The sequence below is a fragment of the Crocuta crocuta genome, unplaced genomic scaffold (genome assembly GCF_008692635.1).
Source record: "Crocuta crocuta isolate KB4526 unplaced genomic scaffold, BGI_CrCroc_1.0 scaffold266, whole genome shotgun sequence".
NCBI classification, from domain to species: Eukaryota; Metazoa; Chordata; class Mammalia; order Carnivora; family Hyaenidae; genus Crocuta; species Crocuta crocuta.
Genome location: NW_027531005.1, coordinates 6,063,666 through 6,085,707, shown reverse-complemented (window position 1 = coordinate 6,085,707; position 22,042 = coordinate 6,063,666). Strand labels below are relative to the sequence as shown.

At 39.5% G+C, this 22,042-nt stretch overlaps 1 protein-coding gene across 2 annotated transcripts in view; it reads right to left on the bottom strand.

Moving 5' to 3' along the window:
- Positions 1-22,042, bottom strand: part of UBE2H (ubiquitin conjugating enzyme E2 H) — a 105,712-nt gene that overhangs the window by 39,886 nt on the left and 43,784 nt on the right. For both annotated transcript variants that reach the window (XM_077770745.1, XM_077770744.1), the window contains exons 2-3: positions 6,579-6,655; positions 5,427-5,501 (exon numbers count right to left, since the gene is read on the bottom strand). In XM_077770745.1, coding sequence (XP_077626871.1) covers positions 5,427-5,501; positions 6,579-6,655 — 152 coding nt within the window. The remainder of the gene's footprint in view (positions 1-5,426; positions 5,502-6,578; positions 6,656-22,042) is intronic.

Sequence of the window (22,042 nt, the reverse complement as noted above, 5' to 3'; positions counted from 1 at the left end):
CTCTGAATCTTATGATAATTTAAGTAAAATCACTCAAAGAATACAAAATCTTCATCAATCAGTATATATTAAGTTGGCTACATCATAATACCTTCACCAACATTTATTTAACTTGCCAATGTGGTAAGTCCTGGATCTCTCTTTTTTTTTTTTAAGTTTATTTTGAGAGAAAGAGAGGAAAGAGAGAGAATGAGAGAACGAGTTGCGGAGGGGTAGAGAGAAAAGGGAAGAGAGAATCTCAGGCGGGTGGGTTTGGCTCCGTGCTATCAGCACTTGGGGCTCTATCTTACAACCGACCTTGAGATCATGACCTGAGCTGAATCAAGAGTTGCACGATTAACCACTTAACCAACTGGGCCACCCAGGCGCCCCCTCTCACTTCTTAAATAAGCATTCTTTGGAGTAGACACAAAATCATTTTTATCCTATGCTTATTGGTTATTTTTTAAATTTTTGTTCAAAGCTGCTCTATTTAACCCTCTTCATAAGGCATCACTCATCTTTATTTCACCCCCTCATCAACTGCAAGTCTGTTTCCTTTGGTAAAAATACTCTCTTAATAGATGAGCACATGCTGGAAACTGAATCTGGAGAAATATGGCACACAGCACTCCCTTTAGCAACTTCTCTGCAAAAAAAAAGAAAAAAAGTCTTCATGGACTGGGGATTACTTGGGGTTCTGAAACAGTGTTCTTATGCACAGCATCAGATCTCTGATGCTTTGTAAAAGGTGTACTTTCAATACAGGAAACACTTCTTTCTTGTAAAAGCCTACCTTCTTCCATACACGCTGAGGCACTAACCCACACCTCTCCTAAAAAGCAATCAAATGTCACTAAAGCCTATGCAATTATTTTATTTATGTTAATCTTGTCATTAGAGAGAGTCTTACATGATCTTCCTAATTGCCTAGTAGAATGCCATCTACCCTGAGTATTTAATATATTGGTCAATATCCAAACATGCAGAGTTCATTTAATTCCATTACCTCATTTTCTAGAAAAGGAACAACAGTTCAGGTAAGTATCAGTGTCATGATCAAGGAAAACCAGGGCCAGAAGTGCTCTTTCCTGAGCACCAGGCCCCTGGTCAAGCACACACTCTCCTAATTCACACAGCTGGTGACACCCAGCAGCATTATGCCTTTTAAGGAAAGTTTCTGAATGAAAAAGGCAAAAAGTCTGAACTTTCAAATAAATCTGAACTTTTAAGATTTTGAGCCTGGGTGGCTGAGTCGGTTAGGCATCCCACTTCAGCTCAGGTCATGATCTCATGGTCCGTGAGTCTGAGCCCACATCGGGCTCTGTGCTGACAGCTTGGAGCCTGGAGCCCGCAGCCCGCTTCGGATTCTGTGTCTCCCTCTCTCTCTGCCCCTACCCTACTCGCACTCTGTCTCCCTCTCATTAAAAACATTTTTAAAAATTCAAATATGATTTATTTCAAAGCAGTCTCTCTGGAAAGCAATGCAAATATTTCAATGATGTTACAACTGATTAGGAGTTTCATAAATCCTCTCTGAAAGCACTGTCAGGGCCAGTTCACAAGAAAATTGTAATCTCTAAACTTAGGCCAATTTCATAATCATGTATCATTTTACAACTCCAATTGATGTTACTCAGTTTTTCCATCATCTTACTCTGTGAAATTAAATGATCTTCAGCCATTTCAAAAATTTATATCCAACTTCAAAGCATCAAGATGATTTCATAAACATCATTGCTTATGCTACTCAAAGAGAATGTAGTATTCCAAAAGATCAGCTTAAGATGATGGCATTTAAAAAGTCAATTCATAACCTACTTATATTCCTTCCTATATTGTCTGTTTATATTCCTTCTCTTTCCAAACATGATTTGAAATAGCTTTATTGCTATTTTGAGGGGGAAAAAACATATATAATGACATAAATTGTTTTTAAAAAACATTTTTCCTTATAACTCAGGCAATCATGTAACTTCTGAAAACTCTCTAAAACTTATTTAAAGGATGCCCTGAAAGATAAGCATGTCAAATTATATTGAATATATACTTAAATATGCGTAGAAAATTGTTTTAAGGTACATATACCAGAATGTAATGATGATATCCATTGAGGGTCAGGATTATGAGACATTTAAAATTTGTCTTTATTTTTGGTCACCTGGACCTTTGTACATTCATACTAAGAATACGGAGCATTTAGGGGCGTCTGGGTGGCTCAGTCAGTTGAGCGTCCAACTTCAGTTCAGGTCCTGATCTCACGGTTCATGTGTTTCAGCCCCACATGGGGCTTGCTGCTGTCAGCGCAGAGCCTGCTTTGGATCCTCTGTCCCTTTCTCTCTCTGTCCCTCCCCTGATCATGTTTGTTCTCAGTCAGTTAAGCGTCCGACTTCAGCTCAGGTCATGATCTCACGGTTCGTGGGTTCGAGCCCCGCGTTGGGCTCTGTGCTGACAGTTAGCTCAGAGCCTGGAGCCTGTTTCAGATTCTGTGTGTCCCTCTCTCTCTGACCCTCCCCTGCTCGCGCTGTCTCGCTGTCTCTCTCTCTCTCTCAGAAATAAATAAAACATTAAAAAAAAACATTACCAAAAAAATAATAATATGGAGCATTTATACAATCAACCAGTCAATCAATCAGGGCACCTGGGTGGCTCCGCTAGTTGAGCGCCAGACTCTTGATTTCGGTTCAAGTCAAGATCTCACAGTTTGTGAGATCGAGCCCTGAGCTGGGCTCTGCCCTGACAGCATGGAACCTGCTTGGGATTCTCTTTCTCTCTGCTCCTCCCCCACATGCATGCACACTCTCTAAATAAATATTTTTAAAAAATCAATAAAGTATCAAACATATATATATATATATAAAAATATATATATATATATATATTTAACATTCCAGGATCTAAGCATTAAGGATGCTTAACCTGTACATCCTAATACTTAAGGGCTCAAAATTTGGCTGAGGAAGAAGGGTACGGCTGCCTAGACACTACAGAGGCAGGGTTTAAAAAGAACCTTAAGGGTGGGTTTATCTCATCTCCTTGCTGTTCTGTATAATTCTACAACTATCTATACAACTCAAAATGGAAACCTTGCCTATTCTAAATGGGCTACTACCTCTCAAAATGTTTAAGGCAAATTCAACAGTAATGACATTGTTGATGACCTGAAAATGGGTCACCCACACAACTGATTATAACTCTCTTATGCAATCCTTCCTTTGGAGGAAACAAGCACAGCCTGTACAAATATTTCAACTAGATCTACTTCCCTAAGAGAAGATGGTACACATCTGTAGGCATTACCAAGTTCTAAAAGCACACAGCAAGGCAAAGGAAAAAGTATGAAGAAGTTAAATCAGCCTAGTCATTTGTCCCAAGCAATTTCATATTACATCATTAATTTAAGAAAAGTACATAGCTTCTATTGTGTCATTAGTTAATAAATAAACCAAGCCTGAAGTTTAGACATTTTTACTTTGAAAGTTATGATGAAACAGTTATATTATCTGGAAAAATAAGATAGGGTTTGAGAAATAACTACATTTCTACATGATATGTAAATGTTTTCTATAGCTCACCGTTAGACAGCTATACTATTTTCTTTATAACTAGGAATTTAGGGCTCAAAACTAGATTCAGCATGCTAATTTTTAGTCTTTAAGCAAACAAACATTTATGAAATATATCTAAATGAATTTATATGGTTTGGACATTCCACACGTAAAGATTTAAAGATCATACCACTCAACTACACACAAGTTCAGATGCCTGTATAAAAAGAAGAGATCAACAGGGGAAAGGCAACTACAACATGAAGGGAAAGCCTTCCCAGACAGAGTAACACCACACTCCATCTCCCTAGAACGGAACTAGGAAGGGGTGCTGCCCCAGTGATACAGGCATTAAGTCAGATATACTTGGGGATTATCTCAAAGATGCAACACCTCACAGCTCCCTTCCTATTTCACCGTCTGATAACACTACAATTTAGAGGCTCCTGTAGCAAGAGGGAAATTTCCAGTTCAATCATTCATCAAGTATCTTCTCCATTCCTGAGTTTAGAAAAATCAGCCCAAAGACCTTAAAAGGAAATCACCAATATATTCTTAAAATGAACACTAAGAGTTCCCAGCCTAAGAAGGAATTATAGGTGCTCTGTAGTGTTTTTACAGCACAAAGCTTAAAAGAAGTAAATAGCTAGATGGTACAGGAGAAGCTGCTGCATTTGAATGAAAATCAGTTTTTAACGATCCTATCTTTTCCACATTACTTCTCCTAGACAGAAATGTGGGGGCNTTTCACTGGAGGGCAGGTGGGGTGTGTGGTATCTGAACTCCTAGAGACCAGACATTAGTTCCAGAGACAAGCCCATAGCAGTAGCAAGATGTCTGAACTCTGGCAATTCTGAACACGAGGATCAGTTTGACTGTCAGTAAGTGCATAATGTATTCCAGTTTTATTTTTTTCTTCTTTCTTAAAATTGGTCAATATCTTCTAATATTTCAAAATCATCTTTAGAATGAAATTTTAAAAACTAGGTTAAATTGGCTGAATTACTACCATTACACAATCTCAAAATCTTTACAAGTGTCAACCTGCAGGGCGCCCCGGTGGCTCAGCGTCCGACTCTTGATTTCGGCTTGGGTCATGATCTCACAGTTCATGAGTTTGAGCCCTACACTGGGCTCTGCGCTAACAATATGGAGCCTGCTTGGGATTCTCTCTCCCCTTCTCTGACCCTCCCCCACCTACACGGTCTCTCTCTCTCTCTCTCAAAATACAAACTTGAAAAGTGTCAACTTTCAATCAAATATACATCTCTAGCATCTGAGGCTAAAATACCTAAATTGTCACTAAGAGCCTTAATGGGGGTAACGGGTTAGTAATATCACCAATTAGGGCAGAAAGAAGATGAAGGTGAAGAAAAAGTACCTCTTTATACAATCCCACTGAGGCTCCTACTCTACTTCCTTCAGCTGTTCAGGGGGCTAAAACGATGAGGAGTGGAGAGAACGGAAAAGGGTGATTTCACTGCTAGGTACCCAGAGTTGGAGTGAACAAAAAGCAAAGGAGGATCTAAAGAGGATTTTTAAATGACAGAATTAGAAGACACTACATGACATTAACTCCAATAATCTGGCAATTAAAATGAGATTCAAGATAAGTTTATTATTTTACTGCTTAGCTTGAACGGGCAGTGAGCCTTAAGATCGTCTAAACTGACCCTGACAGAAAAATCTAGTTATGATCATTACAATCATGCAAAGGGTATATTTCACCATCTGTTGTCACACCAGGAAGTCCCACAAAAAGTCACTAATTAATTAACCAAGCCCAAAAAGGAAAAATTCAGTCAGGTAACCATTTCTGGAATTATCTCCCATAAAATGTAGGATTTTTACTCTTTGATTTCAAAACTCTCTGATGAGAAAAACTGAGAAGTTACATACCTATAGATGGTGATTTGAAAGGGTATTTATCAGGAAGATCCACTCTAACTTTCCATACTCCGCCTTCATACGGTGCTGAAATACAAGTGAAAATGTTAAACATTGTAACTGTGTGTCTCCACATTCAAGGACAAATCTGAGTAAAGGTGAAACATTAAATCCTAATCTTTTTTAATACCTTGCAAATTAATTCCTTCAAGACTGAGGGACCCCATAGTTAGTAGGTATTATATGTTCAGATTAAAATACTTTTCTTTAACAGATCTAGAGTTGAGGATGCCTGGTGTGCTCAGTCAGTTAAGTGTCTGACTTTGCCTCAGGTCAGATCTCAAGGTTCGTGGGTTCGAGTCCTGCATTGAGCTCTGCGCCAACAGCTCAGAGCCTGGAGCCTGCTTGGGATTCTGTCTGTCTCTCTCTCTCTCTGCCCCTCTCCTGCTTATGCTGTCTCTAAAAATAAACATTAAAAAAAAAGTGGGGGGGGGGCGCCTGGGTGGCTCAGGTGGTTGAGCATCAAACTTGAGCTCAGGTCATGATCTCACAGCTTGGCTTGTGGGTTCAGGCCCCGCGCTCTCTATGCGGTCAGTTCAGAGCCTGGAGCCTGCTTGGGATTCTGTGTCTCCCTCTCTTTCTGTCCCTCCCTGGCTCGTGATCGGTCCCTCTCTCTATCACAAATAAGTATTAAAAAAATTTTTTTAAAGATCTAGACTTAGAAAATAAGTAAAGAATCATGTTTCCCCTACATTTACCTGATTTTTTAAAGGACTAAGCACTATTCAATTAGTTGGTAACTAACAGCCTATTTCAATCTACCCTGCTGACCACCCCCAACCAAACCCAAAAAACAGAAATAGAAAAAGTATATGAACCTTTCCTCCCAAACCATCCATTGAGTAGCCATTCATTTAAAAAAAAAAACAACTGGAAAATAGTATTCACCATTCACATTTAATACTGTCACATGGCAGTAAAAGAGAAAAGCATATACAAAATTATGATAAAAGCAAGACTTGCTCACTGGTTCTACAGTTCCATTAAATTTACTGTTCAAATATTACGCCTGCCACCAGCTGTCACTGATATTCTCATTACTTATTAAGGAGTAGAGAAAAAAAAACCTCAAAAAGAAGAATGCATATCAACACGTGTACTTACTTCCTTGTGGTCCATAAAACTTCACTACAAATTCATTGAGTCCTCCCAGGATCGTAACCTCATGCTTACTCTCAATGCTAAGGTGGAAGGTAAAGGAAAGTACACAGGCTTTATATTACCTGGAAGAACTAAAGATGATATCCCCAAGATAGGCTCTGTAAGGTGCTACCAACATTTGATATGAAAGTGATCAAATATAAAATATACATAGTCATTCTGGTCACTTAGAAGGCAATATATACTCTTGTGGAAAGAACGGGAATGGGCTTTAGATTCAGAGAACAGAGTTCAAATCCCAGGACCACCATGTACTGGGTTTGCGAGCCCATGCAGAAGAACGTGAATTCACTCTCTGAGCCTTTGCTATCTTTGCCAACCAGGACATGCCACTTCATAGAATTTCTGTGAGAACTGAATGGTGAAATAGTAAAATGAGGAAGACTGCATTTTGTATATACATAAATAAAAAACAGGCACTTGGTTTTAGTTTTTCTCTCCTCTGTGCTACCCCCACCTACTCCCAAGGAGCCTTTGACATAAACCCCATTATTCCCTTTAGTTAAATTCAAATACTCAGCATAGCACTGATTCTCCTAAACTAGAAATGCTGTGCTCCTAAAATTATGGATTTACTAATAAGCGAAGTCTCCACCCATTTTCCCCCTGGTTTGGAGAATAATCAAATAATTAGTGATGCCACCCTGCCAACAAGTACAGTTAAATGCAAATGACCAGCAAAAAATTAAAAACAAAACAAATCAACAAAATGCTGCGTAGTATTTACGTTCACCTATGCTTTCCCTCCTTTCCCAACCTCTCTCCCCCTTGGACTGGCCTCGTGCGTGCTGGGGCTCTCCTCACAGGGGCAGCACTTCTGGTCTTGTCCTCAAAAACTTACCGGTCGGTCCCTGAGACTCTCACCTCTTTAAGGTACTAAGATTCAGCCACAGGAACCAAACCAACCGGTATCAGAAAAGGGCTCCTAGTCTAACATGTACCTGTTTTATGTTTCTGCTTTGTAGTCCAAACAACTAATGACTCAGGAATTTTAGGTGCTGGGCTTTAGAGGGCCCTCAAGTCTCACAATGAAATTAAACAACTAAACCCCCAACAACCAGTTATGATAACCTGGTCTCCTCTTTCTCCATCATCAGTGCCGTTGACATTTTAACTACATGTACGATTATACAAAGGGAAAGATGCCAAAGAAATTTAAAGAGAAATTAGAGAAACATAGAGAAAGACAGGATTTTTAAAAGATCTTAAATTACATATTTGGCTTTCCTATCCTGTGTCCTACAGGCCACAGAACAGAGGGGCTGGCTGTGTTTTTGTCAAAGCTCCTTGATGAAGAGCCTTGAACAATCTCCACTAAAGACATTTAACAAGACAATTTAGTCTATGCTACTTTGCTCTCATTCTTTTCTAAATGAAAACTATTTTAATAACATGCACATTGAATGGACTCAAATAGTATCCACATTGTAAAATGGGCTTCATTTCTCACTTGGTCTAATGAGACATTCATGGACGCTTTGGTATACTACACTCTACCTGACCAGTCACCTTCTGACACCTGGCAAAATATTCCAAAGCTAATGCTTATGTAATAAATAATTAAATTTATTTTTTAAAAATTAAAAAACAAACAATAAAGCCCTTGAAGGAAACAGACTTTTAAAAAAATAATCTTGGGGGCTCTTGGGTGGCTCAGTAGGTTAAGCGTCTGACTTTGGCTCAGGTAATGATCTCAGGATTTGTGGGTTCAACCCCCACATCAGGCTCTATGCTGACAGCTCAGAACCTGGAGCCTGCTTTAGATTCTGTGTCTCCCTCTCTCTCTGCCTCTCTCCCACTTGTGCTCTCTCTCTCTCAAAAATAAACACTTAAAAATCAAATCAAATCAAATAAAAAATAATATTGGGGTAAAAAGGCTTTCCTAAGAATGACACCAAAACCAGAAACCAGAAAGGAAAAGATTAGCAGATATAAGCACAAACACACATTTAAAACTTCTGTATTTTGTAAAAGACAAATATATGTATGTATGTTTTTTAAGCAGGTGTCAAGCCCAGCATGGACTTGAACTCATGACCCTGAGATCAAGACCTGAGGGGAGGTAAGGCTCAACTGACTGAGCCACCCAGGTGTCCTGTAAAAGACAAAATTAAAACAAAGGACAACCTAGGAAGAAAAAGAACTATAGCATATGACCAAAAGAATGTGAATTAAAATATGTAAGTTTATTACAAAGCAATAAGAAAAATTAGAAACACCTTGACAAAGATAAGACCAGCCAAGAAAACTGAATGAGCAAAATTAAGCTAAAAAAATGTCAACTCAGTTTAAAAACAACACATTTCCCACTGTACAATGATAAAGATGAAAGAGCTGATGAAAACCTGTTTAGTGGAGTACAAATTAGTATTCTTAAGGATAAATTTAGCGCTGTATTCCAAAACTCAAAATGAATTTATCTTTTATTCAATTTCACTTTTTTGAAGTTATGCTTTAAAAAAACAACCAGAAACTGCTGGTGGAGTCTTGACAGTTTCAACCATTCTGGAAAACTGGTGGTGTGGTAAAGCCACACACACACACACACACACGTATACCCTCTGCTGAAAAGTGCTACTCCCAATAGACGTATAGCAATGATCACCAAAACATAGGTTCAAGGATGCTCACAATGGTTTTTATAAATCCCCAAATTAGGTTATAACCCAAAGACTCATCAATTAAAAAAAAAAAAAAAAAAGACTGATGGTTGTCACCCAACAGAATACTGCACAGCAATAAAAAAGGAACTGCAGCACGGGAAGTGTGAGTCTCCCAGACACGACAGTGAAGAAACCAGGTACCAAGAGCACACGCGGTATGATTCCAGCTAGACACAGTTCAACGGGACGAAATAAATCAATGGTGTTAGACATTAGGACAGCAGCTACCGTAGTGGCGACTGTGATCACTGGGAAGTGGTCTCGGGGATTTCTAGGGTGCTGATTAGACTAGACCTTTATTTACTGGTCCATTTACCACTGGGCTACAAAAATGACTTGTGGATTTTCATATATATGCTATTGTCTAACAAAAAGTCTACTAAAAGATAAGGTATATCTGAAACATGTGGAAATATGTTTACTGGAATATAAGAAATTTAAAAACAGAAATTAGGGGCTCCTGGGTGGCTCAGACGGGTAAGCATCCGGCTCTTAATTTCACTAGTGTTTACTGCTGCCCTCTCCCCACCCAGAGCTCCTCCAACATATGTTTCTGCTCAGCTTGAGGTATCCAGTAGTCAACTGAGTAAGTGGTACAGATAAAGATATCCCAGTCATTCGACGAAACCAAATAAATTCACAAGGATAATGAAAGAACAGAGTAAGGGACAGATTTAAATGAGTGTAACATAAGTCATAAACTAATTTTGATAACATAAAAATCTGTAGAAGCAGTGTTCCCCATTAGAACTAATCTGTATGAGTAGCACTGATCAATAGCAATTACTTATTTTTTAATTTTTAATTAATTTTTTTAAATTTTAAAAAATATTTTTTTTGAGAGAGGGAGGGAGGGGCGAAGAGAGAGGGAGACACAGGATTATGAAGCAGAATCTGAGCTGTCAGCGCGGAGCCCAACGCGGAGCCCAAACCCACAAACTGTGAGATCATGACCTGATCCGAAGTTGGACATTCAACTGACTAAGCCACTAGGTGCCCCGACAGCAATTACTCTTAATTCATCATTTAAAATTATGTTATCCACATGGATGTATCTTCTAGAAAACTGAAGATATCATTTCTATCCTTTACATGGCTACAATAATAAATCTAGGTGAGAATCCATGCTTTTATTTACTTTCCAAAGAAAATTCTCCTTTCCAAACAGTCATGTTAAGATGAGATTAGAAATCAACATTCAGGGATGCCTGGGTGGCTCAGCCAGTTGAGCACCTGACCTCAGCTCAGGTCATGATCTCGTGGTTCATGAGTTCCAGCCCCACATCGGGTTCCTCTGCTATCAGCATACAGCCCACTTTGGATCCTCTGCACCCTTCTCTCTGTGCCCCTTCCCTGCCTGTGTTCTCTCTAAAATAAAATAAAATTTTATAAAATAAAAAAAATAAATAGAAAATTTTTTAAGGAAATCAATGCTCCAAACCTCCCCTTTCCCACAATCCCTGGTATAGTCCTCCATGTCAGATATACTGGGTCTGTCTTTAATTACACATTATACTGTAAATTAAAGAGTTCTTACAGTCCATTTCATATGAAAAGCTCAAGTAAACTGAATGAAAGCTTTAAAACTCCTACCAAGTTGGTAAATGAAGAAGCTGTGCTAAATTTATGCTGCCTTGGAATGGTACAGACAACTAAATCAGATGGAAAAAAAGAATTTAAGTTTAGTTGAAAGAAAAACACTGCATTAAAAATAAGACATTTCATCACCACGAATGAATGACTTGCCCACAAAAAATATAAAATTACTTGACTGCTGTTACCATGTGTATTTATGGTAGAGGCCACGAGTTTCTTTCTCCTCCCTGCTGCAAAGTCAAGGGCGAGGAAGGCAAATGAGAAGGCAGGTTACAATGACAAAAATAATGATCTATTTCTGATCAGGCTAGTAAACTGGCAGGAGCTCACTAGAAGGTTTCTTCATTACTTTCTCAGTTTCAAGGCTTGAAAACAGAAAATAACCTTCAGATACTGTTCTGGTAAAAATATGTTAAATAAACGCATAAAACCACATTTTACTCACCTCTGATCTAAGTTATTCGCAAAATACTGCTTTTTACTTACTTAGCATTTCACTATTAAGGACTATCAGCATTTTTAGTAGAATAATGATTAACATTCCCAGGAACCCAAGTTCATTTCACTTTCAAAATGCCAGCCACCCACCACCTTATTTCCCCTGAATGGCATTATGATTATACAATCTAATATTTAAAGGTTAATGCCAAACTGTCAAGAGATAACTGACATTCTTGGCAAAACGTGTCTATCGGGATTTTAGGAATGATTTTTATATAGTTCTGGAATTTTCCAGAAAGAGAGCCAAGGGCTAAAAGCCTGTGCCACAGGATTAACCTTAACAGGTCAAAGACCTAGGAATCAGTCAGCATTGTTTCCTAAGTTTACTGAAAATAAGCTTATAAAATAAATGAGGGTGGCCTCCCTGAGCTGTGTCCATGGAAGTAAGGGGCTGGGGTGAAGAATGTGCTTCTGTGCAGAAAGGAGAAGCATTTGTGTGGCCTTCTCTCTATACGTTCAGACCAGTCTATTTCTGACCCTTCTTGAGATTAATCGCATTCTGAAAGCTGAAGAAACTTGCCAACCTTTATTTACTACCTAGTATTCTTAATAAAAACATGGCACGTCTGGGGCGCCTGGGTGGCTTGGTCGGTTAAGCGTCCGACTTTCGCTTAGGTCATGATCTCGCGGTTCGTGGGTTCGAGCCCCGCGTCGGGCTCTGTGCTGACTGCCAGCTCAGAGCCTGGAGCCTGTTTCAGTCTGTGACTCCCTCCCTCTCTGACCCTCCCCTGCTCATGCTGTCTCTCTCTCTCTCTCTCCTAGAAATAAATAAAACATTAAAAAAAATTAAAAAAAAACATGGCATGTCTATAAACCTATTAATGTGCACAATATCAAAAATAATAATGGGTTAGGTTTATAGAGAATCCTTCTCCTTTAGAGATGTACATTGAAACAGTTACTAAGTAAGCTATATGATGTCTAGAATTTGCCTCAAAATAACCCAGAATGGGCAGAATTAGCAAAGAGGTACCGAAGAAATGGTGGAAGCCTCGAGGTGGGAATTACTGAATCTGCATGATGGGTGCCTGGAGGGGGGAGCAGTCACATTGTTCTTTTATGTTTGAAATTTCCCATAAGATCTAAAATAGATTAAGAATGCATTCAGTTATTAGAACTTTAGCATTTAACAAGCCTAATAGTGAAGAACTTAGCTGCTTAGCTCTCGCTCTCAAAAGCTTATGAAATGGGGGTTCCTGGGGGGCTCAAGCCATTATGCAGCTGACTCTTACTTCAGCTCAGGACACGATCGGATTGATCTCATGGTTCAGGTCCTGAGCTTCAGCCCCATGTCAGGCTCTGTGCTGGCAGTGTGGAGCCTGCTTGAGATTCTGTCTCCCTCTCTGCCCCTCTCCTGCTCATGCTCTCTCCTCCTCCCTCCCTCAAAATAAACATTTAAAGGGAAAAGAAGGGGCACCTGGGTGGCTCAGTCGGTTAAGCGTCCAACTTCAGCTCAGGTCATGATCTCGTGGTTCGTGGGTTCGAGCCCCACGTCCAGCTGTATGCAGATGGTTAGCTCAGAGCCTGAAGCCTGCCTTCGGATTCTGTCTCCCTCTCTCTCTGACCCTCCTCTGTTCACGCTGTCTCTCTCTCAGAAATAAATATTAAAAAAAATTTTTTTAATTTAAAAAAATAAAAAAAAAGAAAGCCTTATGAAATGATTCGACATTTTTTCCTGAGGTCCAGTACCCAGTCTAAGGAAGAAAAAAGCAGCAAGTGATCCCGTGTGTAAAAAAAATAAAGACTTCTTATTGAAAGAGAAGAATACTCCGCCAAGACAGCAACCCAACAAGTGACATTCTAGAGGAATGAAATTCAAGTACATTCAAAAGGATGTCTAAGAAAAATGCAATCGCCCTGAAGGAAGATGAGCATGGCTTTTGCATATCTATGACACATAGCCTCTGGGCAATAATTACTTCTAAACAAAGGTACACCTGTAAAGAAAAATGGTCATGTACAACAGCAGAGGCTCCTGGGTGAGATGAAAGTTTAAATTAAAAAAAAAGAAAAAAAAGGTTTTTAAAGGCCTGTATTCTTTTTATTAGAAGAGGGGAGGGCTTTTAAAAACAAAAGAGAAATAATGAAAATGGCAGAAATAAAAGCTATCAAGAAAATAAGCATGGGGAGAAGGATGAAAGGCAGTAAGAAGGAAGGAAAAAACCTGCTGGTGATGAAATAAAATATAAAGAACGAGGGCATATTTTTATCATTTATCTCAATTTGGGAGACAATAATACAATGTCAGGAGCAATCAACAAAACAATATACAGGTGTCCTATTTCCTAAACTCAAGAAATTTTATTCCCTATATCACCCTCCAAAACATTTTAAGCTTTCCACATGAAGTGACAGCAATCTATTAGGCTGAGCTATGGAGAATATACTGTTAGCATCTATTAAGTCCACAAAAGATAACAGGCTTTATTTCTATTAAAAAGTTGGTTCACTAAATATTCTACACACAAGAGCTATAAGGCAAACAAAAACTACTTTTTTTTTTTATTTATAAGAGAGAGAGAGACAGCGTGAGCAGGGGAGGGTCAGAGAGAGAGGGAGTCACAGACTGAAACAGGCTCCAGGCTCTGAGCTGGCAGTCAGCACAGAGCCCGGCGCGGGGCTCGAACCCACAAACCGTGAGATCATGACCTAAGCGAAAGTCAGACGCTTAACCGACTAAGCCACCCAGGTGCCCCAAAAACTACTCTTAAATGAACCTGCTTAACGTTTAGCAAGGGAACACAAGATCTATACATTAAAGAGTAAAGGCAAGAAAAGGTTTGCATCAAGTGCTACTAAGGGTTTAGAACAGGAATAGATTTCTTCTAGTTTGCAGGTATAGACAGAGATGGATTTACACAGGCCTTAAGAAAAGTATGAGATTTCGATGTGTAGAAGTGGAAGAGGCATTTAAAACAGAACCAGAAAAGCACAGGATATGTCCACAGAATGGGGACCACTGTGTTTTTATTGTGAGGAGTAGACCATAGGGGGTGTTCGAAAGTAGGCCAAGACCAGATTACCAATGGCCATGAAGCATGGATTTTATATGGTGAACAGAGAGACAGCTGGTGTCCTAGGCACAGCGTACACAACTGTGCTTTACACAGAGATAACTGAGCTGTGGTATGTGGGATGAGCTGAAGGGGTGATAAACAGTTAAAGCAAGAGAGCAGAAAAGAAACATTCAAGGCCTCAACTAAGGTAAGAGCCATGGGAATGATGGGAGAGATCAGAGAGATCTGACAGGCTTTGCAACGGACTGGACATAGCACAGCCTAGGAAGCTCCAGTGCTGCTAGAGTAGCTCATTTTCATGGGAAACCAAAAAACTAGATTTCTAAGTCAAGCTCATTTCTAAATGTAAACAGAGCACATGTGCTCCAGTGTCTCTCAGTGAAGCTTTCTGGGACCATTCTACTAACAACCACTTACTACTACGCTCCCAGCAACTACTATAGTATGTAGTTTACTTTATCTCTGGTCTCCCACTACTACAATGCAAGCTTCCTAAGGGTAGGGATTCTCTGGCTTGTTCACTGCTGCATTCCTAGAGCCTAGAGAAGACTGCCTGGCACATAGTAGGGATTCAGTCAGTATTATAGAAAATGAACATATGAATGAAGTTGCAAGACAGGCATAGCCTGAAACTGCCAGTCTGAGGTCTAAACACAGTTTTAGCCTTGTCAGACAGCAGAGGTGAGACTATTAATGGCAAGGTGGAACACAGGACAGAAGGGACGAGTTTTTTGGGAAGATGCTAAGTTCAGTTTTGAACACACAAAATTTGAAGTATAAATGGATAAACCAAGTAGGGATATATTTTAAGCAGCTGGAAAACTTGTGATTAAAAGGCACCTTGGGGTGCCTGGGTGGCTCATTTGGTTAAGGGTCCGACTTCCCACTTCGGCTCAGGTTACAATCTCAGTTTGTGAGTTCGAGCCCCATGTCAGGCTCTGTGCTCATAGCTTGGGGCCTGGAGCCTACTTCGGATTCTGTATCTCCCTCTTTCTCTGACTCTGCCATACTCATGCTCTGTTTCTTTGTCTCTCAAAAATAAACACTGAAAAAAAAAAAAAAACTTTTTAAAGGAGTCTCCTTGTAAATCATTTAACTCTCAGATTGTTTCCCAATCTTTAAAAAAATGGGGGCGGGGTAACTGAAGAGGGATTTCTACCTCATTCACAGAATTGTTCAAGATGAAAGGAAATAAAATACCTAGAAAGAAAGGTACCTGGCCCAGCATCTGACACAACAGGAATTCAAAACTGGGGGACGAGGTGGGAAGGTGGGGCAGAGGGAGAGAGAATCCCAATGCAGGGCTCTATCCCAGGACCATGAGATCATGACCAGAGCCTACGTATGCTCAACCAACTGGGCCATCCAGGCGCCCCAGGGATTCATTTATTTTTAATGTAAAAAACATACAAAACTGACTAGTTTCCACAGGCCTAAAGTTTACTTAAACAAAATCTTTTTTAATATCTAAAGAATTAAGTTTTCGTCTACATTCTTGAGAATACTAAAAACAAACATCCTGTCTTGATGTTTTCATTATGAATAATGGTTGCTATAAGGCACCACAAAATACAATGATGTCATCAGGAACTAACAAGACATATGCTTATTTTCTGAAATAGAAACTTCCCACACTGCTATGAAGGCATTGGCAGGTTCTTTTCCTCAGTTTTTGGTTTTGTTTTGTTTTGAAGTAATCTCTACCCACAACATGGCACAAACTCACAACCCCAAGAGCAACAGTCACATAATCTCATGGGGCAAGCTAGGCGCCCCCCACTCGTTAGTTTTTAGCTATGTTTGAGAGCTGTTACTAGGCTACCATTCATTAAAATGTTATCTATGGTGGTTATCAAAATCAGACAACCAAAGTTTATGAAATTTTAGTTTTTAAAATTTTTATTTATTTATTTTTTAAGTAGGCATGGAGGCCAACTTGGGGCTTGAACTCATGACCCTGAGGATCAAGATCTGAGCCGAGATCGAGAGCCAGCTGCTTCACCTACTGGTCCACCCAGGTGTCCTCATGAAATTTAATTAAAAAAAAAATTCTCAAAAAGACATTCTCCAATAAATAAAACACACCTTTTTTAGTTGTTTGTTTGTAGGCTTACAACTAAATTAGCTGGCTATAATTGCCAAAAACCTGAGTGATTGAGTGATCTCTTATTTAAAAACAGCCTTTTTAGAATAAGTATGTATGGTCCAGAAGCTTATAAAGCAAAAAAACTCTGACAACTTACTAGGATATACTGAATACTTTGAGATACTTTATCTAAGGGATAAAAGGTAGCATGAACTATTTTTTTAGGTAGACTGCGTTTCAAAACTTTTACATAGTCAAAAAATTTCAATGGGTAATAATAAGGTTAAACAGCAAGCATGTTCATTACCACCCAGACGACTATAAATCACACTAGCCTTAGAAGAGATTTTTTTTTTCCCTCAAGTGTTATGCTTTCATTTAAAGCTTCCACATCAGAAACCAAAGTAAACACTGGCAAGATCTAAGTAAATGTTATTTTTTTAATGGGAAAATCATCATAACTTAGCTTTTCCTGGATGCATTATTCTGCTACCAGATTTCCAAATAATAAAGTAAAAGATTCCAAAGAAAAGTGAAGAGTCATAAGTCACAGAAAATAATTCTTTCAAATAGATTTGAGAGAAAAGAAGTGTATCAGAAAGATATCTAGGAAATCTAAGCTCCACTCTACCCCCACAAAAATGTTTTATAAAAGCAAAGGAAAATAAGGAAAAATGCCATCCTGAGACCAAAAAACCCCAGTCAAAACAAATAAAATAGGGGTGCCTGGGTGGCTCAGTCAGTTAAGTGTCCAACTTCAGTTCAGGTCCTGAGCTCATGGTTTGTGAGTTTGGGTCCCGCATTGGGTTCTGCATTGACAGCTCAGAGCCTGCTTGGGATTCTCTCCCCCTCTACTCCTTACCCCTGCCCGACTTGTGCTTTCTCTCTCTCAAAATACATAAACTTAAAAGGAAACAGAAAACAGAAAATAAATATATCCTAAGAAGTTCAAATTCCAGTTAAGCACATCAAAATATTTAAAAGATTATTAATATAAATAGCTCTTTAATAAACTTTACTGCTTTGCTGTTTTATGGAAACTGTATTTCGTTTACTTTTAATTAAAAATGTACAAATCATACACATAAATTAACAATGTACTAATGAAATAGTATATTAGTCTTAAATAACTCCTAAAAGGTGAATCAAAAGCTTACTCTTCATGATTTTTGTTACAGCTTGATTCAAAGGTAAAAAACACAGTATGCTAAAAATAAATCATTTTCCCAGAGAATTGCTTATTACCTTAAGCATGATAAGGACATTATGGCTCTATAAGAAAATGTCCTTATTTTTAAGAGGGGCCAACTGATTCATGTAGTTGTTAAATGACAACAATGTCTGGGATTGCTCTAAAATATTTCAGAAGAAAACAAGAAGTGTGAGAAAGTCCTGACAATTGCAGTTTTAAGTGACAGAGACTAATCAAACTCATCTTTCATTTTGTGTACACCTGAAAAATTTCATAATAATAAACTATTTACTTTAATTTCCAAGATCTATCATTTCTTCTTCTTCTTTTAATCAGAAGACTGTCTATATTTAACTACGCTATACTTCTATGGAAGGCTGACACTCACTGTCTGGGAACTAGTCAAACAGCCATATATTTAGAATAGAACTTTGAGCTGTGGAGAAAAAGAATGATGCTATATAAAAGATTCTCAAGACAGAAGACACCCCAGAGACATCAAGTTCACAATGAAAATCTTAAAAAATATCTAGAAAAATTGTTAAACTTTTTTTTGGGAAAAATTTTAGAAGCAGGACACATGAAAAGATACTGATACCTAATTACAACATCCAGCTTTCCTGCTCTCGGTATGGAGCCAGATGAAACCGCTCTCCACATGTCGGAGAAGCTAAGAGAAAGAACCCTGTCATTCCAAAGGCAGACTACCTAATCACAGCAGGCTGGAGGAGAAAAACAAATGAATCACAACCTTACGGATGACAATAGCACCTGAACTTGAAAACTTTATGAAGTCAAAGACAACATGTAATTTCCCCATAAATGATACAGAAACATGCAAATAGTCCAGTGGCCCTCTGCAAACTCCTAATGGAACTATCTATTTAAAATACATGCTATCTCCCCTTCTGGGCCGTATGCTTCTTCAACGTGCCATCAGCAGTGCCTAGGATGCAGTGGAAGGGGCTTCTCATGAGTCAAATACTAAGTACTACTAAGCTAAATTTAATATGGCTTTATGCAATATCCATGTGGTATATTCGGTATCCATGCTTCCAATATTCTCTTCTCTGAAAATCTTTGAAGACTACTTCGTTTTCAGTACAGTAGAGCAGTTTTTACCCTAACACTTGACATGTACACTACAATGTCACTCAATGAAAACAGAATTAAGTGTTTAACAATCCCAACCCACAGACATACTAATCAAGGCATATGTGAATCATTTACAGTAAGCAGTGACTTTTTTTTGTTTTTGTTTTTTAAGTAAGCAGCTCTATGGCCAACATGGGGCTTGAACCCATTACCCTGAGATCAGAAGTCACATGCTCTACTGAGCCAGCCAGGTGGCTCAGGAGTGACATTAAAAAAATTTTTTTTCTTTGATTTACTTTTGAGAGAGAGAGTGAGACAGATCGTGAGTGGGGAGGGGCAAAGAGAGAAGGAAGGAGTCACAGAATCTGAAGCAGACTCCAGGCTCTGAGCAAGCATTCAGCACAGAGCCCGATGCGGGGATCAAATCCACAAACTGTGAGATCATGACCTGAGCCGAAGTCAGACACTTAACCGAGTCACCCAGGCGCCACTTAATGTTTATTTTTGAGAGACGAAGAGACAAAGCACAAGCAGGGAAAGGGCAGGTAGAGAGGATTCTTCGAACTCACCAACTGTGAGATCACGAGCTAAGCAGAAGTCAGATGCTTAACCGACTAAGCCACCCAGGTGCCCCACCAGCAGTGATGTTTTTAGTTTTTTAAATTTTTATTAAAAAAATTTTTTTAAATGTTTTTATTTATTTCTGAGAGAAAGAGAGAGACAGCCTGAGCAGAGGTGGGTCAGAGAGAGAGGGAGACACAGAATCTGAAGCAGGCCCCAGGCTCTGAGCTGTCAGCACAGAGCCCGACGTGAGGCCCAAACCCACGAACCGCGAGATCATGACCTGAGCTTAAGTAGAACGCTTAACCGACTGAGCCACCCAGGCGCCCCCAGCAGTGACATTTTTAAAGGAAATATTTTCTTTGCCACTTTTCAAGTGACATACAGTATATTACAGCTGCAAAGTATTGTATAAAAATTGATAAATACAAGCAGTGGTACCCATTCTACGGATGAAGATTACAGAAAAGTAAAAAAACAATGGATCACAGAAAACGGCCAGGAAGAGATCTTAGATATGTCGTCATCCTTTTTAAAAAAAATAAAATAAAATTTTGAGAGAAAGAGAGAGTGAGTGAGCACATGCATGTAGGTGAGGGGCAGAGCCAGGAAAGAGAATCCCAGGCAGGACCTGTGCTGTCAGTGCAGAGCCCCACTTGGGGCTCGATCTCATGAACCTAACCGTGATATCAAGACCTGAGCCGAAACCAAGAACTGGATACTTAACTGACTGAGCTGCCCAGACCCGACATCTTTTCTTTTTATGAAACAGTCAACACAGCTCAGTCATGGAGCTACTTATGGAAAGATCCAGGTCCATTACCCAGGCCATGACTCCTCCTCCTCTCCTTCTCCGTACTAATTAGGAGTCTGTGTCTCTAGTGACCAAGAATTCCCCATAGTAATTTTATAACATCAATAATCTCAAGAATTTCTTTGAAATTCAAATATAAATGCCTGTAAACCCAGAGGAAAGGGGAAAAAGAACACACATGGACATACAAACCATTAGTTTGCCCTTATAAATCACTACTCTAAAGCTCTGGTCATAAGAACCTGATTCCCTAGTTCTTTTCTAGAACATGAAGGACCAACACCTGCTGTTCCCTTCACAACTCCACATTCACTAGGCATAGCAGGTACCAAATACTAATGACACCTTAACCTCGATTTCATAAAAATTAAACAAGGGAAGAGAGCGGCACAGACTCAGGCATTTTAAAGCAATACACATACACACATACAAAGAAATAAGTAACAAGTGTGGGGCGCCTGGGTGGCTCAGTTGGTGGGGCTTCCAACTTCAGCTCAGGTTACGATCTCACAGTTCCCAGTTCCCGAGTTCGAGCCCTGCATCGGGTTCTGTGCTGACAGCTCAGAGCCTGGAGCCTATTTCGGATTCTGTGTCTCCCTCTCTCTCTCTGCCCCTCCCCAACTCGTGCTCGCTCTCTCTCTCTCTCTCTCTCAAAAAGAAACATTAAAAAAAAAAAGAAGTAATAAGGTTCGATCAAGATCACTGTCATGATTTTGTACAGAAAAAAGCAGAACTACAGACGAATACGCTGGATAGAATGCTACCTTAAAAGGATGGTCCACCAATGCAGAGAACACTGCATTTCAAAACGTCTATATTCAGCTGAGCCTAGTTTCTATTACCCATTTGGAAGACGTATATCAGAGACAGCAACAATTACCTGTTGGAAGTTTAATAAAGGCCTGCATGAACAGTGTGTTTAAAAAAAGGATTAAAATGTAATCTAAAATGACAGGGAAAACAGCAGTGTCTTCTTGATTGAAATTCTGCTAAAAACTATATGAAAGGGTAGTCAGTGGGCAAATATTCTATTTGCTAAGTTCAAATATCTATTATAAGCTATCTTAATTGTCGTCTTCATGAGTAATTAGGATGAAAGACCTTTGATGACAACTTTCAACAGAAACTGTAATGCCGTCCCCCACCCCCATGCCCAAAAAGGCCACAGTGGAAATAAGCAAAAGAAATGAAAGGGAAACAATTTTGCTTAACAAAATGTTATAGAAAGCACTTTACCTTAAGAAAATAACCCCAGTATAAGCAGATAACCCCAGATAAGCAAAAACCCTGGAAAGCCAGGAGCCGTGAGGTGAAATGGGGTCGTGATGTGACACAACAGCAGTGGCTGGAGCTGTTTCAGCATCATACAGCTCACAGGTGACATGGCTGGGAAAGGAGGCCTTCCCGCCATGCTGGTAAGACTACTAGCTCAGGACCAACAGAAATGATTAGCACACAGTAAGAAAGGAGAGTCAGGGGCCGTCTGCGTGGCTCAGCTGGTTGAGAGTCCAACTTTGGCTCAGGTCAGATCTCCAGGTTCGTAGAACTGAGTCCTGCACTGGGCTCTGTGCTAACAGCTCAGAGCCTGGAGTCTGCTTCAGATTCTGTGTGTGTCTCTCTCTCTGCCTCTCCCCCGCTCACACTCTGTTTCTCTCTTGAAAATAAGGGTGCCTGGGTGGCTCAGTCAGTTCAGTGTCCAACTTTAGCTCAGGCCATGATCTTGCAGCTCATGAGTTCAAGCCCCACATCAGGCTCTGTGCTGACAGCTCAGATCCTGCTCTGGATTCCATGTCTCCCTTTCTTTCTGCCCCTTCCTCCCTCAAAAAATAAACATTAAAAAAATTTTTTTAATGTCTTTTTTTAAATTTATTTTTGAGAGAGA